Source organism: Ovis aries, chromosome 12, assembly GCF_016772045.2.
Source record: "Ovis aries strain OAR_USU_Benz2616 breed Rambouillet chromosome 12, ARS-UI_Ramb_v3.0, whole genome shotgun sequence".
NCBI classification, from domain to species: Eukaryota; Metazoa; Chordata; class Mammalia; order Artiodactyla; family Bovidae; genus Ovis; species Ovis aries.
The window spans coordinates 79,251,862-79,269,046 of record NC_056065.1 but is presented as its reverse complement, the minus strand read 5'-3'; the positions used below and the strand labels follow the sequence as shown (position 1 = coordinate 79,269,046).

Genomic DNA, 17,185 nt, shown 5'->3' with positions numbered 1-17,185 from the left:
TTTGGACCAAGACAATCCTAGGTTCATACTCAGGCTCTGCCAGCCACTGACCAGCTATGTGACTTCCTACATGTCCTGGCTCCCAGACTCAGGATTATCATAAGGATTCAGTTACACCATGATCATGATCAAATCCCTTACAAGTATACAGTGGAAATGACAAATAGATTCAAGGGATTAGATCTGATAGAGTGCCTGAAAAACTATGGACAGAGGTTAGTGACATTGTACAGGAGGTAGTGATCAAGACAATCCCCAAGAAAAGAGAAATGCAAAAAGGCAAAATGGTTGTCTGAGGAGGCCTTACAAATAGCAGAGAAAAGGAGAGAAGCGAAAGCAAAAGAGTAAAGGAAAGATATCTCCATTTGAATGCAGAGTTCCAAAAGAATAGCAAGGAGAGATGGAAAAAAATCCTTCCTCAGTGATCAGTGCAAAGAAATGGAGGAAAACAATGGAATGGGAAAGACTAGAGATCTCTTCAAGAAAATTAGAGATACCAAGGGAACATTTCATGCAAAGATGGGCTCGATAAAGGACAGAAATGGTATGGACCTAACAGAAGCTGAAGATATTAAGAAGAGGTGGCAAGAATACACAGAAGAACTATACAAAAAAGATCTTCAAGACCCAGATAATTACTATGGTGTGATCACTCACCTAGAGCCAGACATCCTGGAATGTGAAGTCAAGTGGGCCTTTGGAAGCATCACTACAAACAAAGCTAGTGGAAGTGATGGAATTTTAGCTGAGCTATTTCAAATCCTGAAAGATGATGCTGTTAAAGTCCTATATTCCATATGGCAGCAAATTTGGAAAACTCAGCAGTGGCCACAGGACTGGAAAAGGTCAGTTTTCATTCCAATTCCAAAGAAAGGCAATGCCAAAGAATGCTCAGACTACTGCACAATTGCACTCATCTCACAGGCTAGTAAAGTAATGCTCAAAATTCTCCAAGCCAGGCTTCATCAGTATGTGAACCGTGAACTTCCAGATGTTCAGGCTGGACTTAGAAAAGGCAGAGGAACCAGAGATCAAATTGTCAACATCCATTGGATCATCAAAAAAGCAAGAGGGTTCCAGAAAAAACATCTATTTCTGCTTTATTGATTATGCCAAAGCCTTCGACTGTGTGGATCACAACAAACTGTGGAAAATTCTTCAAGAGATGGGAATACCAGAACACCTGACCTGCCTCCTGAGAAATCTGCATGCATGTCAAGAAGCAACAGTTAGAACTGGACATGGAACAACTTGTTCCAAATAGGAAAAGGAGTACGTCAAGGCTGTATATTGTCACCCTGCTTATTTAACTTATATGCAGAATACATCATGAGAAATGCAGGATTGGATGAAGCACAAGCTAGAATCAAGATTGCCAGGAGAAATATCAATAATCTCTGATATGCAGATGATACCATCCTTATGGCAGAAACTGAAGAACTAAAGAGCCTCTTGATGAAAGTGAAAGAGGAGAGTGAAAAAGTTGGTTTAAAGCTCATCAGAAAACTAAGATCATGGCATCTGGTCCCATCACTTCATGGCAAATAGATGGGGAAAGTGACAGACTTTATTTTGGGCTCCCAAATCACTGCAGATGGTGACTGCAGCCTTGAAATTAAAAGGCACTTGCCCCTTGGAAGAAAAGTTATGACCAACCTAGACAGCATATTAAAAAGCAGAGACATTACTTTGTCAACAAAGGCCCATCTAGTCAAGGCTACGGTTTTTCCATTAGTCAGGTATGAATGTGAGAGTTGGACTATAAAGAAAGCTGAGCGCTGAAGAATCGATACTTTTGAACTGTGGTGTTGGAGAAGACTCTTGAGAGTCCCTTGGACTACAAGATCAAACCAGTCCATCCTAAAGGAAATCAGTCCTGAATTTCACTGGACGGACTGATGCTGAAGCTGAAACTCTAATAGTTTGGCCACCTGACGCGAAGAACTGACTCATTTGAAAAGACCCTGATGCTGGGAAAGATTGAAGCGGGAGAAGGGGAGAACAGAGGATGAGATGGTTGATGGCATCACTGCCTTGATGGACATGAGCTTGAGTAAACTCTGGGAATTGGTGATGGACAGGGAGGCCTGGTGTGCTGTAGTCCATGGGGTCACAGAGTCAGACACAACTGAGAGACTGAACATTTAGCACAATGCCTGCTACTGCAGTTAACTGCTGTTAACTAAAAAGCGTCCTTCTCTTCCTCTCAGAATCTTTTCCAAACTCTTACCGTCTGCACCTTCTATCTGTTCCATAGTGCTCACCGTGTTGCAGTTATTTATCACTGTCTTCCTCTAGACCATGAGTTGTTTGGGGTCTAAGAACAGTGAACCCTCAGGACCTAGCACAGGGCTTGGTGCATGGAAGTCCTTAATGTTTGTATACTGAGTGGATAAGACAGAAACCTGTGCGAGACAAGGAATGAGCTTCTGTGTAGGGAATTCTCTCTGCTGGGGTGCTTCACTCTCTGAGCCCAACAATCCTAAGCAAGATTTTCCTCTTTGGTGGTTAGGTGTCCAAGTGCTCACAGAGCCCGGTACATACACATGGCAACTGATCAGACATGCCTGAAGGGACCCCAGGAGCAATTCAGTACTGGCTCTACCCTGGGGGGCCCACAGCCATTCTTTCTGGGGCCCCAGAAGAAGTCATACACAGTTCCATGCAGAAAAACAGTGCCAACCTTCCTCCTGTCCTGATGCATTGTTCTGTGCCAGTGTGACTAACAGAGGATCTGAAGAGGGAGGGACCCTGCTGTGATGCCTAGAGGGAGTGGACTGGGCCCAGTTGCTAGAACAGGAAAAGGGCAGTCAGGACAGATGGGTCCAGGGAACTCTGTCCAGGCACCAGCCAGTCTGGCCAGGGCTGGTGAGGTCAGGTTACTTTTTAAAGGACCAAGGCTTCTCTTCCAAATAGAAAGACAATACTTTGACTTATTTGCCAGGCACCCTGAAGAATAAACACAGTGAAGGGCCAAGAGAAGGCAGGAGAGCAGGAGCGGCCAAACCCAGGACCACTGTGAGGGCTCCAAAAGCTTCCCTCTCACTTATATTCTCCTTCATCCTCCTGAGGCATCTCCAGGGAAACCCTGCACTTCTGGCTTTGCTGAGACAGCTGCTGAGAGGAGTGTGGACTTTGGGGACAGCTCACGTTTCAGCCAGGGCACAACCACTCCGAGGTTCAGTGGAAGACCTGAAGAAAATTCTATGCCGGGAAACAGTTCCTCCTCACATTCTCAGCATGAAGCGCCTTGGAAACAAGGACCCCAGACACAACAGCCTCTTAGGTGAACCCCAGGGCCTGCGCCCATTTATTTGCATAAGCCAGAGGTTTCTGCCGCAGTAGCAGTCTCAGACCAGGGGCAGCCCCCTCCCTCCAGCCTCGGCAGGTCCAGAGCGAGACAGACACCGGACACAGTTCAGATTCCTTTCTCTGAGGCTGAGGAGACCATTTCCTCCCCTCCCTTGTCTCTAAAAGACAAGGTCTGTAAGTCTGCACCCCCACCCCCATTCACAGTCTGCTACGGGTTAAGCACCAAATATTAAATGAAACCCATTACGCAGGGTTCTTTCACCACAAAGACTGCGATGCCATCGAGGAACCAGCCAGTCTGGGAACAGCTGTGCCCGCTTCCTTCTCTCCGACTCATGGGAGAGTCTGCTCCAGGAGCCTGACTTGCATGTCATCACAGGGAGACTGGGGGCCTTCCAGGGGAAGACTCGGCCTGGGCCGTCTTCCATGGCTATAAGGATGTTGTTCCTGCAGGGACCATCCAGACCTGAGCTCTGAGTAAGGCAAACAGGCTGATACTGTCAGGAAGGGCGTCCAGGGCTTATGGCCTTTGGGTGCTGGCTGGGGGCAGGGGGCAGCCACAGGGCAGGGGAGTGCGGGAGGCTCAGTAGGTGAAGCGCATCTTCGGCGAGTAGCCCAGTTTGTCCAGGCTAGGGTGGCAGGCCTGCTGCACCATCGGGGGTGGTCCACAGAGCAGCAGCAGCGTGTCCTCCCCGGGGGCGGGCAGGCGCTCCCGGATCATGTCCGCAGAGACAAAGCCCTTGCTGTAGGCCCAACCTGCATGGGAGAAGAGAGTGCCACCTTCCAGAGCTGCGCTGGCCGCGGGGGCAGTGTGGGCAGGGGCGGGTGCTCTGCACCGTCTGGACTGGCTCCTCAGAAGGCCTCCAGGTGCAGCAGCACCAATGGTCAGTGGGATAGCAAGCCCTGCCACCCCCGGTCAACAGGAACCGCAGGGAAGGGTCCAGGGGAGCACTGAGTCCATGCACCCGGAGGCTGGCAGCATCAGCGGGCTTCACTGAGACCAGAACCCACGGGAGGGGGAGCCCTGATCTGCGACGCCCAGCAATGGGGACGGCACCTTCTGGGGGGTGATCCAGGGTGAACCAGAGCTTAAAGCGGTTGGGGTGTCGGGCCTGCAGCTCCTCCAAGTCCTCTCGTAAGATTATGTCCTTTTCAGTCTGAAATGAAGTGGAGAAGCAAAGTCTTTAGGAACCTTCTCAGATTCTGAAACATAAAAAGTTCTCTGCTATAACAACTCTCCAACCAGGAAAGAAAAGGCAAGCAGAAGTTCAATGGTATAAGCAAGGCTTTGAGGGAGTTAGGATGAAAGGAAGGAGAGGGAAGGAGCCTTTATTGACTCAATAAAAGGAATGAAGATGGACTGTGTAACAGGAAACTCAAGGAGCCAGTCTCTGCACTCTGCAAATGTTTTCTCTTTCTCTTTCCTCAGGGGCCAGGGAAGGAATCTGGCTCAGTGCTCTGTCCTGCTTACTGTGGGGAGGACCCTCCACCCCAGTGGGGCCCTGGGCAGAGGCTGGGCCAGTGCGCCCACTAGGACCACCCTTCCCACACAGCAGCTATGGAACCCCAGGACTGAGAAGAGCGAAGCAACCTGATTGGCAAACAGCAGAGAGCACTGGGTAGGATCTTCGGGGTCTTTCAGGATGGCCCGGATCAGCTGCAGCATTGGAGTGATTCCTGCGCACAGACACCCCACGGTGAGACACAAGGCCCACTTCCCATTCCTGCCTGTGAGCTGCCTGACCCGATCAGCTTAATTCTACTCACTCAGCCCTTCACTCTGCTTTCCTTCATGTTCTAATTCTCTGTGCTTCTCCTGTGACTCCACAGCACCAACATTTCTGGACGGATGTGCCCTTTATCCCAGACTCACTAAATTTCCTATCTGGTAGGTGACTTGGGATCAGGTGCTCAGTGTTCACATAAGTTCATGTTGTTGAAAAAAAAAAACTCAAAGTGAAAGTCGCTCAGTCATGTCCGACTCTTTTCAACCCCATGGGCTATAAATATAGTCCACAGAATTCTCCAGGCCAGAATACTGGAGTGGGTAGCCTTTCCCTTCTCCAGGGGGATCTTCCCAACCCAGGGATTGAACCCAGGTCTCCCACATTGCAGGCAGATTCTTTACCAGCTGAGCCACAAGGGAAGCCCTCATGTTGTTGAAATCCTTCTAAAGAACCAATCCAGGACTCTCCTGAAGTCCGCTGGAGGGTAGGGCTTGATATCCCAAATGACTGTAAGCACCTACTGACTCCATGATGAGGGTCCTAGAACCCTGGACTTGCAGGTTAAGTGCCTGAGCTTTGGAACTGGGCAGAGCTGCACACTGACCCTGCCTCCAGCTATGCGCGGAAAGCGTTCAACCTCTCCGAACCTCCGTTTTCTCATCCCTAAAAAGGGAAGGCTCATACCTACGTCACAGACACATACAGAGAGATGAGCACAGTGTCTGCTGCAGGCAAACGTCCAATGCTAGTTTTCTTTCTTCTCCGCTGTCCTATTCCTAGCGGCTTCTCTGGTCTCACCCCAGATTTATTAGGTTCATTCAATCTGAGGTCTTGTGAGAGCCCACCTCATACTGTCAGTTAGAAATAAATTCTGGGAGGGCTTCTGCCTGGTTATGACTTTGCTTTGCAGCACCCAGGGGGCTCTAGGCACTGCTGGGGACCCCCCAGTTTGGCCATGATTACCAAACCTTCTGAGGGGCACCCGGAGCTGTCACGGCCACGGTCACAATGGAGGGAGGGAGAGGGCAGCCCTGGGGCCATGCACCTGTGCCTCCGGCAATCATTCCCAGGTTCCTGGCCACGCGGGCTTCTGGTGGAGCCTTTTTGTTGGTCTGGATGTTAAACTTCCCTGAGAGGTTAAGCAGAGAGATGGGAGAAAGAACAAAGTCAGTTCAGCGAAGCAAGAAAACAAATGCAGAGTCGGAAACACGGCCCAGGCCAGCTCAGCAGCTGCTGTGGAATCCGATCCTGGGGCGGCGGTGTTGGGCCAGCCCTGACAACGAGACATTTGCGGGACAATCAGGCCAGGACTGTCTGTCCCACGTGATGAGCAACAGGGAGTCATTAGCTGGCTCCCGCAGAGGGTCGCTCCCTGGAGAGGGCAACAGGCATGGGGCCAGGTGGGACTCGACCTCCTCAGGGGCCCAGAGCAGCGCCCCGGATGCCTAACGCACCCGCTGTTCCCGTGGGAAGGGCAGACGCCATCGTCAGCCCTGGCTCTCTGCAGCCTGGCCTGGGAGTGAGTCTCTGAGGCGGAGTGGGAGCAGCACGCCTTTGTCAGCCATCCCCACAGCTGTCAGGGCGGCTGAACTGTGCGGATGCGGGACTGGCCTCGGGCACATGGGGCTGCGGAAGACGCCTGTGTCTAAGACCGGGGCTGTGTCCACAGGCGGGGCAGGCGGGCCTCACCCCCGTGCACGCACACACAGAGCCACACTCCACAGAGAGGTCCGTGGGCACCAGAGTTGCGGGGGTGGGCCGTTACCTTTTCCCGCGTAAGTGAGCAGCCCACTTGGCCCCCGAAACTCCACCATGTCCCCAATCTTCAGGCTATCCAGGTACTGAGACATCTTCCCTCCCTCAGGAAATTTGGGGTGCACGCCCTTCAGATAGACCTGATTCGACAGAACGGAAAGAACTTTATTTGAATGTCCCTGGCTTCTGAGTCCCCCGGTGACAGAACCTTCCTGAAACTGGGCAGGGATGACACCAGGGCTGTGTCCTCACGTCCACAAAGAACATGCACCTCCTCCTACCCAACACATTTTGGAAGTTTCTACAAAGCTCAGGGGGAGGAGGATAAGGGCTCTGGAGGCTCCTTCTGACCCTCTTACCTTGATGACAAGATCCACGTAGCCCTGGTCCTCATCGCTGGTGACGGGAGTGTATGGCCTGATGACCAGGCTGCCGTCGATCCGGGCAGAGAGGTAGACATGTTTGCCTGGGGACCACGTGAGAGCTACATGTGGACCGGCTGCACTCCGGCTACCTTTCAGAACACTCTGGGAGGTCTGAGAGGAGAAGAGCATCTTGCTCCCTACCGGGGTCCCCGTGAGCTACCAGGCAGGGAGGATTCAACCCTTTGAGGCCCTAGCTGGACCCTTCAAAAGCTGCCCTCTGCAGAAACTCTTATCAGTGACTGCCAGGACTTTACTGGAGAGCTGAGGGTCTGGGCAATGGGGAGAAGGGCAGAGTTTGCTCAGGAGCAGTATTTGCTCAAATCCTGCAGGAAGAAGGGGGAGTGTTGAGTGCTGAAGATGTCTGGGGGCACCGAAGCCACGCCCAGAGTGGCCCAGGGCACCACGCAGCCTGGAGGGGAAAGGGGGACAGAGCGCAAAGGCAGCGGAAGGGAGGAATGCGGTGCAGGAGACCCCAGGAGGGGAGCCACCCTGTCAGGGCACCAGGGACAGGAGCCCACGCCATCCTTCTTACCCACAGGCAGCCCCAGAACGTGGTGAGCCGTGGGGAGGGCAAAGCGGAACCTCTTGGTGTTGTGATTCACGGTCTGGAGGACAGATGACAAGCGTCTCACCAGGCAGGTCTGGTGCGGCCAAGGCTCCCGGGCACCCCAGCCACGGTCTAGCGGAGCTCCGGCCCCGCCCCTATTCCACAACTCACAGTCTTGTCTAGCAGTCGCAGCCGGTACTTCTCATTGGGGTCCAGGAGCGTGACTGGCGGCCGGCGGGACCTCCGCACCAGGTAGGCGCCCAGAGCCACGCCGACCAGCGTCAGCAGCCCCACGCCCAGGGAGGCCAGCAGGACCGGGCTCTGCAGGCAGAGGGGGCAGTGACAGCCGCGCTGGGGAAGAGCCCAGGGCGCGGGCGGGGACGGGCCCCGGCGACCTGCGCCCCAGGAGGGCTAGCCCGGACTCCGGCCCAGGGGCCAGCCGAGGCCCAGGGGCAGCCTGGGTGGGGCCCCCAGCCCGAGCGTGCGGCCCCGGGACCCCGGCATCCGGGGAGGACGTGAAGCCCTGCTGGGCGGGGCCGGCGGCGACAGCCCCTGGTCCGGACCTGAGTGCCGGGTCCCAAAGGGGACGGAGTCCCCCGGCGCGGGGTACAGAGCGAGGGTCTTACCGGCTGCAGCCCCATGACGAGAACCGCGGAGCTCGCCGCGCAGCCAGCCGCCGGATCCCACAATGCGCCGCGAGGAGGGAGGGGGCGGGGTGGGCGGGAATGTGGGCGGGGCAGATGGGCGGGGCCACCGGCGCTCCACCCCTTTCCCCCAGACCCAGGAGCCCTACCCGGAGGGGCTGCCCCTCCAGCCCCTCCTCCCCAGCTTTCGGTCGGTGGCAGCTTGGACCGCTTCGGCTCCAACAGGCAGAGTTCTGTCAAACGTAGACACATACCCTGCAGGAGCTGGGAGTCTCAAGCGTGCAGGTGCTCAGCGAGAGTCAGGCTCAAAGAAGAGCAGGAGGGCCTGCCAGTAACTAAGGGTTGTGTAGTCACCTTGGTTTCTCAACAGGCAGAATTTCAACCGGAGGATCCACAGCCTGGCCGAGTCTCCTCAGGAATGACAGGGGCAACTTGTTGTCTGCTTCCGTGACTGGTTTTGCTCGCACCCGGCCATCAGGCTCATTCAGGAGCTCACTTTGGGTCCAGGTCAAGATTCTCCAGCTTGCTGGGTGGCTCAGTGGTCAAAAATCGCCTGCCAATGCAGGAGATGCGGGTTCCATCCCTGGGCCAGGAGGATGCCTGGGAGGAGGAAAGGGCAACCCACTCCAGTATTTTTGCCTGGAAGATTCCATGGACAGAGGATCCTGGTGGACTGCAGTCGATGGGGCCACAAAAGAGTCGGACAGGACTGAGCACAAGCTTCTTACCGGGATCTGGGTTCTCCTGCCTCCAGGGCCAAAGACCTGGCTTTGGGGGTAGACGAAACTGAATCAGAACCTGGACAGCTTACTCAGCCTCTCTGTGATTCCTGTCTACAGATGGATGTGTGTTATTGTCTGTCTAGTACATAGGCTGATGTGAGACCCAAGTGAGACATGTAATGTACTTAGCGTGTGGCCTGTCACAGAGCAAAGCTCTCAACAGGCATCAGTTGCTGCAGTGACTCAGCAGACAGTACTGATGCTCGGTTCGGGATTACAGCTGAGCTCTGCTGGCAGGAGTAGCCTGGGGCAGGAGGAGTCAGACACAGATGCTGACAGCCTGGAGCACACGTTGGCCAGGATGGCCATTCTCTCTAATGCGCAGTTCCCAACTGGAGTGGCGTTTGCCCTGGATTTCTCCCGAGGCTTGATCCCTTGCTTGCAGATGCCCGTCTTCTCACCGTATCTTCACTTGGTCTTCCCTCTGTGTGGGTCTGAGTCGGCACCCTTTTTCTGCTTGGTCAGACAGTAAATGTTTCGGTGGCATAGAGGCTGTGTAGCAACTCTTCTGCTTTGCTGCTGTAGCATGAAAGCAACCACAGATAATACACAAATGAATAAAAGTAGCTGCTTTCTAGTGAAATTTTATTCACAAAAACAGATGGTCGATCCTCATCCAGCATTACCAGAACCCCTCAGATAAACTGGTACTCAACCCCTTCCAGACCCCACAGAAAAGCACTCAGAGACCTGTTCTGGTGGAGGGGGGCGGAGTGGCGGCCAGACGCTCCAGTCTGGAGCTAGACACAGAGACACACTCCCAAGTGACCCAAAGGACACCAGCTCAGGTGGTGAACACTGACCGCCAGGCTCCCCACAAAATAAGTCACCCGATTCCCGCCCATCCCCCGCCATCCAGCCCCTCAGAACCGCCTTCACTAGACTGGACAATGGGTGGTGAAGCTCCAGGCTCAGAAGAGCTCCCTAACTCCCTCCCTCCTGACATGACCTCCCTTCTCCATCAAAGCCCTCATACCTTCAGCGACTCTGAAGGACACTGATTGTCTCTGTGTCCCATTGATTTTCCTCTTAGGTGATTCTGCTGGGCTTCTCCTTTGAGCAAAGTGACTGGTGGGAGAAGCTTCCATAGTTGGTAAGACTTGGCTATCAGCCTCAAATGACATGGCGGGGGGACTGCTGGTTTCGCGGTCCTTTAGGAATTTGTATTAATGGGATCATACAGTATGTGGTCTTTTGTATCTAACTTCTTTTTTGCATTGTGGTGTTTGTGAGATTTATCTGTATTGTTGTGATCATAGTTTATTCATTTTCATTACTGATTAGTGTTCCGTTGTATGATTGGATCAAATTTATCAATACCTACCTGTTCTACTACTGATGCCCATTTGGGTGGCCTCCAATTTGGGGCCGTCACAAATGATGCTGCTATATGCACTGTCCTCCATGTGTTCTGGGGCACAGGCGCTTGGGTCTCTGTTGAGTGTGTGCGCAGGAACGGAATTGCCCCATCGTTAGGTGTTCGGTGTCAGAGGCAGTGGATTCTGCAAACAGTCTTCTAAAGCAGTTGTGGTGGTTTGCCCTTCCACTAGCAGAGAGGAGAATTCTTGCTTCTCTACATCAGAGGCTGACAAACACTTTGTCTAGAGAGCCAGACCGTAAATGTTCTAGATTTTGTGAACTATAGAGTATCCGTCACTGCTATCCAGCTCTGGCCTTGCAGCATGACAGCAGTCCCAGGCAGCGTGTAGAAAAGCGATTATGGCTGTGCTCCGATGCAGCTGTGTTGGTGAAGCAGTCCGTGGGCTGTGTTTGGTCCACAAACGAAAGGTTGGCGGCAGTTTACCAACCCTCGTACATTCTTTCCAACGTGCGGTACTTCCTAACTCAGACGTTCTGGTGTTTATTTGCAGTTCTTCGAGGAAAAGTGAGAGGACCGTCTTGTGAAACCCTTCCTCATTTGCACGGTTCCTTGTTGAGGTTTTCGGCCCATGGGGTTGCCTGTCTTTTTCTCACTGATTTCTACTTGTTCTTCATATACTTCTGGGTGGATATTCTTCGTCTGTTACGTGTTAACAATACTCCCGCTGCATAGCTTGCCTTTTCTTTCTCTTTATGATGCTTCTTCATATGGTGTTAAATTTGGCCTATATTGAAGACATCCTGCCTTATATTTTCATTGTTTTTTTTCTTCTATTTTTGCTAAATTCTTATGATGGATGCTTACCTTTTTAATTTTTAGTCTCGTTTATTTTACTTATTAGTCTCACTTGTTTTCATGTAAGACTGTAAATTTCCTTCTGGAACAGGATTAACTGCATGACCCAAGTTTTCCTATTAGTAATTCCATTATGATTCAGCTGTAAATATATTCTAGCTTCCATAATGATTTCTCTTTAGCTTATGAATTATTTAGAAATATGTGTTTATTTTTAAAGTATGGGTTTAAAAATCTTTCTTTTTGTCATTAATTTGGAAACCAGGTGGGTTAGAAGCTAACTGTGCTGCCAGAGGCCTTGGAGTGTCTCTGCAGTTGTCTGGACTTGCTGAGCGGCCACCTGGTCGGTTTTCAGGCGTGTTTCCAGCTTTTCGTGTTGAATGTGGGCTCCTGGTGCTGAGGCTTAGCTGATTGCCCCCCGCACCTTGAGATCCTGTCCTTTACTCGTCGCCTGCCCCCCGCCCGCCTGCTATCACAGACACTTGATTCCCTCAGGGTGAAACCAGCTTAAGTCGTTGTTTACCTATCTGGAGTCCCATTTTTGTTTAATTATTTGGTCTCTGAGAATTTCAGATATTGTTTTCATCCCAGTAATCACCAACCCAATGGACATGAGTCTGAGCAAGCTCCAGGAGTTGGTGATGGACAGGAAAGCCTGGTGTGCTGCGGTCCGTGTGGTCACAGAGTCAGACGCAACTGAGCGAGTGAACTGGACTGAGTACACATGACAGCAGCTTTTAAGTGTTGCATCTGGTATGTTGAGTTGTTTCATTTTGTTGGAAGAGTTTCTGCATCTGTTCCTTTCCGGCTGCTCTGGGTCTCTGCCTGCGCTCAGGCTTCCTCTGGTTGCAGTGGGCAGGACTCCTCTAGTGGCGGTGCTCTCCCCATGTGGGGCACAGGCTCCAGGCTGCGCGGGCTTCGTGGCTCCTAGGCATGTGAGATCTTCCCGGACCATGGATCAAACCTGTGTCCCCTGATTTCTAACCACTGGATCACCAGGGAAGTCCTGTTCAATGTAAGGGTTCATAGTCAGACAAACTGCCAGTAGCAAAATCTTCGGTAGTTTATTTGTGATTATACTGAATAGAAACGTATAGATATTTTGCATAAATTAATAAATTCTGTACTGAAAATATTGTAATGAAGCCTGAGTATTTTCATTTAATGGTTGTATCTTGAAGCTCTTTTCAAGTCGTACTTAAAAGTTTTTTTTTTTATAATAGCAATCAGGTAATTTGAAACTTCTTATTTCAGACAACTAGAAAAGCTGAACAAAATACATATAGCATCTGATTGAAAGCGACAGCAAGATTTCAAGGTAAGGAAGAATTACCAGGCTAATGCAAAAAGGGTTTCTGTCAGCTGAAAAAAGCCTTATCAAAATTTTAAGTAGAAATTCACCCAAAGACTTTGCATTCATTTTACTGGTTAACACGTATTACAAGGAACATGGTATTTTTTAAATCTTTTTTAGATGTATAGCTCACTGGTAATGAGTCCGCCTGCCAGTGCAGGAGATGCAGGTTTGATCCTTGGGTGGGGAAGATCCCCTGGAGAGGAAATGGCAACCCATTCCAGTAGTCTTGCCTGGAGAGTCCCATGGACAGAACAGCCTGGCGGGCTGCCGTCCACAGTTGTAAAGAGTCGGACACGACTGAGCGACCGAGCGTATGTGCATGCGTGGTCTTCCGTGATGTTACCCTGTTTCTAGTGAAGTGGCTGAATATATCCCAGGGAGAGGCAACTAGTTATATTCAGACACTGTTTTTTAAAAAGTTAACTTCAGGAAAAATTTCAAAACCCTACAAAACCCTTTCATTTATGTTTTTATTGGGCTTCATCAATTTCGTTCATCAAATGAAAGAGAACTGGTACCTATGTTGCATTTAATTTTAATTATTGATGTTTGCATTAAGTTCTTTGTTGGTGTCACTCAAGTTTGGTTCATATTATTACTACTGACCTTGAGTCTGTACCCAAATGTTTCCTCAATAGATACGGGCAGGAATGTGCAATTCTGACTCCTTATTTTTCGATGGGCATAGAAAGATTTCCAAGTTACATATTGTTTCTTTCCTCCAGAAGGTTATAGCTGCTGGTTCAGCTATTCATAACTTTATGAGGCAGATAACGGGCATTTCAGTTCTCTGGTGAAAGTAAGTTGCCCTCTCCTTGGAAAAGTGCGCATGTGTAAACACAGTTCTAGCAGAGTCATGAATACTTGGCGCGTCCGTTCCTGAGTCCCAGCTGAGCAGGCTGAGCAGGCTTTCCTCCAGCAAGGTCTTAACCGTGACACCTTAGAGGCTTGGGTCTTCCTGTGGTGTGTGTGTCCCCCCGACCCCAGAACTCATACTTTGAGATCCTAACCCTCAAGGGGATGGCAGTAGGAGGTGGAGCCTTTGGGAGGCGAATGGGGCTTGAGGGAGGGGTCCTTTCGAATAGGATTAGTGCCCTCATAAAGGAAGTCGGAGAGCCCCCTGCCCCCTTGGTGCACGTGTGAGGACGCAGCAGAGAGACAGTGTCTGTGAACCAGGAGGTGGGCTCTCCCCAGACGCTGAACCTTCTGGCACGTTGACCTTGGACTCCCAGCCTCCAGGACATGAGAAGTAAAGTCCTGTTGTCTATAACCCCTGGAATATAACGGCCTGAACTGACCGAGACAGGCGTGTGGACGTGAGCCACTGTCAGCCCCTCCAGGATCATGGTGCTGTCACAACTGTGGAGAAGTGACAGGTTCTTCCTGGAAAGATCTTGGGATGTTATAATTGTGTGTGGATGAGAATCAAGGCAGTTCCTGGTGCCTCCCTCCCCCTCTCTGGACCCCAGAAGCCAGAAGGGTGTTGTCTCATTGGTGGCCCTCATTGGTCTGCACCTGCTCTCTGATGCAGCCTACGAAAATCAAGAGTTGGAGTGACAGTGCCTCTCAGCTTGCCTGGGGCAGGCCGGTTATGTCTGCTGACCTGTACAGTTTCACTATTGCTTCCTTTCACTATCACTCTCAACAGTGTCCCAGGCAGGAGAACAAGTTACGTGCTCACCCAGCTCAAGAGTGAACAGGCCTTGACCAATTTCTAGCTTTATTTCTTGCCAGCCGAGCCGATTCCATCTCCAAGCCCCACCCTTCCCGGTTCCCCGCAGCGCGGTCTACACCTCCTCTTCCTCGTCATACTCCGTGGTCCAGACTTTGATCTGCCTGATCAGAAGCCAGGACTCCTGGGCCTCCAGCACCAGCAGCCGGATGCAGCCCAGCGCCTCCAGGGAGTCTTCTTCATAAGACACCACCTGGTCCAGGCGTCCCTCCACCACGGGGCCGAGCAGGGTGTAGCGAGCACAGCCCTGGAGGTCCTCCAGGGGCCCATAGCCCAGCTCCACCTGCCCTCGCTGCAGCTGGTGCTTCCTGTCTTTGTCGGAGCCGGTCAGCACCTCGATGCGGGTGACCTTCTGGGGCTTCTCCAGGATCACCGTCAGGTAATTGCCTCGGACGGGGTTGAGGGTGGCGAAGCTCTCCTTGTTCAGGGTGTAGGCGTACTGCGGGATGTTGTTGAACAGCATCATCATGTCTGTGCGCACACTGGCTGTGGGGTTGTCGGGCTCACCAAAGACCTTCTCCTTGTCTGCAGGGAAGCAGGAGCTCTCCAGCCCGGAACGGTTGCCCGCATGGTGGAAGACTGAGGAGCCGAAGCGGATCGGCGTGTTCTGGGCCAGGAGAAGAGGGAACTCAGAGAGGAGCACATGCGTGGGGGTGTCCCTGGGGAAGACGAGGAGGAAGGAGGCCAGGCGGGGGAGGTCGCTGGAGTGGAGCACCTTCCCCGCGAGGCTCAGGCTCGAGAACTCCAGGGTCACCCAAGGCAGCTCCTTCCAAGCAGACAGCGTCCAGTAGATGGTGGAAATAAACTTGGGCTTGCAGCGAACCTGGTCGTCCAGCATCAGGAAGTATTCGGAGAGGTTGGCAGCGAAGTTCATGAGGAGGGCGTGGTCGGCCTTCTGCGCGGAGTACAGGCCCTCGCAGGGCGAAGGGTGGTCCTCGGGCCTCAGGGTCCCCAGGGGAGGGGGCCCGCCGAGCTGGCCCTGGAGCACCAGCAGCTGCCGGGCCTCGATGTGTGTTCGGAAGAGGTCAGAGATGCTGGCCACCGTCTGGCTGAGCCGTTCAGGGTCGGAGTCTGACAGGGACACCAGCACCACGACACAGCCCAGCTCGGGGCCCGAGGACGCCTGGAACAGGGACCGCAGGGTGTCCAGGAGGTGGCTCTTGTGGGGATGCAGTGCCGAGGAGACGCCCGCCGTCAGCAGCTCTGGGAGCGGGGAGCAGCGGTTAGCACCTCCCGAGGGTGGGCAGGTCCCAGGCCTCCCCCCACAGCCGCCCTAAGGGCCAGTGCCCGAGACAACTGCCCACTTCCATTCCCAGGGAGAGCTGACTGCTGGGCAGGAGAGGGATGCGGCTTGCTTCCCTCTCTGTTTTGAAAGGCTGTTGGCCGGGGCAGGGGCGGGGGGCGTGGGGGGTGTCCTTTGAAGGACAATGCTCCCTTCGATGGAGAAGGTTGCCAGGTCCAATGGGATGTTTTCTGGCCTTGACCTCAGAGTTCTCCTAGTGGCTGTGTGTCTGCCAGGCCTGGGTTGGAGGCTCTTCGGGGAACTGTGTAGACCCGTGGGCCCTAGCAGTGTGGAGCCCAGGGTCCCTATCTCTGCCCCTCCCCGTCTGGCCAGGCTCTCTCCCACCTGTCCCCCTCACCGAGGGGCCTGTCCTGAGTGAGTTTCCCTGATGGACAGTCCTTGAGAGGCTGCTCTGTGCTTCTTAGCCTGTCGCTCACGCGGGCGCGGGCAGGTACGGAGCAAAGACGCCTGCCCCGCACTCCGCGGCCGGCCCATGCTTGGAGCACCCTCTGTCCCCGCCCTCCTCCTCCTGGCCGGTCTGTGCCCTGGTCTGCCTTCTCCTAGTCTGGCCACCACCTTGCGCCTACTCACTCTTTTCGTGGGGAGGGGCCCCGGCCAGGAGCTTGTACTTGGCGCTTTGAAGCTCCGGGGAGGCTTTCTCCATGTCCCTGAAGGCCTGCAGACGGTTCTCGACTTCGGAGCTGATTTGCTGATGGCTGAGTTGCCACAGAATTTTCTTCTTTTCCTCCTGCTCAGAGTAAGGTGAGCGTCAGCCCTGGGCTTTCCCCTGAGAGCCAGGCCAGGCAAGCCTGGGATGCGGCCAACCAGTACCCCCCTCATCATGGACACACACAAGGCTCTCTAAAAGGGTTAGGGGTCCCCCAGCTTGTGCAGAAGGCCGACTGGAAGGGCCTGGCTTATGCAGCCTGGAGACTCACCTGGCCCTACCCGGCCCGTGTCTGACTACTCCACCCTCGAGCGGGCAAAGGTCACTTAACTTGGCTCAGCCCGTGCTGGGCTCTGCGACAGACGCTGAAGGCTGGTGTCTGGTCCTGTGCTCAGCTCTGTTTTGGCCAGTTCTGACCGCACACACATCTCTGAAGCACCTTCCTTCACCAACCCTATGCTAAGCTCGGGCTGGTCTGAGGCCTTCCAGAACAGCGTGGGCTCTAGGCCCGGGCATGGCCCGGGTGGGACTCGGTCTCCTCCAGGTGCAGCAGTGCCCGCTGCTGGGGAGTTCCTTCGGGGCTCAGGGATGTGGCCCCCAGGTGGCCCTCCCGGCAGGCGGGTCTTGGCAGCCCCTGCGCAGGTGAACGCCCTCCCTTCCTCCTCGCCTTTACCCCAACTTTGTATCAAGGCTGGCTCAGCACTGATCTGACCCTCTCCTGATCCTTCCAGAGCTTTCTCCTTAGAGCGCACGCGGTGAGGCTAGGGTGTCTGTGTAAC

General features: G+C 53.3%; 2 protein-coding genes and 1 long non-coding RNA gene across 4 annotated transcripts in view; 1 reads left to right on the top strand and 2 right to left on the bottom strand.

The window, feature by feature from the left end:
- The window catches only part of LOC105610043 (uncharacterized), a 29,070-nt gene extending 13,791 nt beyond the window's left edge, over positions 1–15,279 (top strand). The window contains exons 2-6 of one of the 2 annotated variants that reach the window (XR_009595888.1): positions 4,742–8,018; positions 8,781–12,121; positions 12,623–12,686; positions 12,843–14,836; positions 14,989–15,279. This is a non-coding gene — a long non-coding RNA (uncharacterized LOC105610043). Of the gene's footprint in view, positions 1–4,002; positions 8,019–8,780; positions 12,122–12,622; positions 12,687–12,842; positions 14,837–14,988 lie in introns of those variants that run through there. The other variant, XR_001435460.4, reaches the window with a different exon arrangement.
- On the bottom strand, positions 3,283–8,456 carry LOC101109820 (NADH-cytochrome b5 reductase 1). The gene is made up of 9 exons (XM_015099409.4): positions 8,393–8,456; positions 7,938–8,087; positions 7,752–7,824; positions 7,154–7,260; positions 6,805–6,934; positions 6,085–6,168; positions 4,904–4,989; positions 4,370–4,469; positions 3,283–4,068 (listed from the first exon to the last, which is right to left on the bottom strand). The coding sequence occupies exons 1-9, from the start codon at positions 8,405–8,407 to the stop codon at positions 3,896–3,898; spliced, it is 918 nt and encodes a 305-aa protein (XP_014954895.2). The 5' UTR covers positions 8,408–8,456; the 3' UTR covers positions 3,283–3,895.
- On the bottom strand, positions 14,513–16,678 carry LOC105610042 (alpha-1,3-mannosyl-glycoprotein 4-beta-N-acetylglucosaminyltransferase-like protein MGAT4E). The gene is made up of 2 exons (XM_042229478.1): positions 16,331–16,678; positions 14,513–15,660 (listed from the first exon to the last, which is right to left on the bottom strand). The coding sequence occupies exons 1-2, from the start codon at positions 16,401–16,403 to the stop codon at positions 14,513–14,515; spliced, it is 1,221 nt and encodes a 406-aa protein (XP_042085412.1). The 5' UTR covers positions 16,404–16,678.
- Positions 16,679–17,185: the final 507 nt, after the last annotated feature.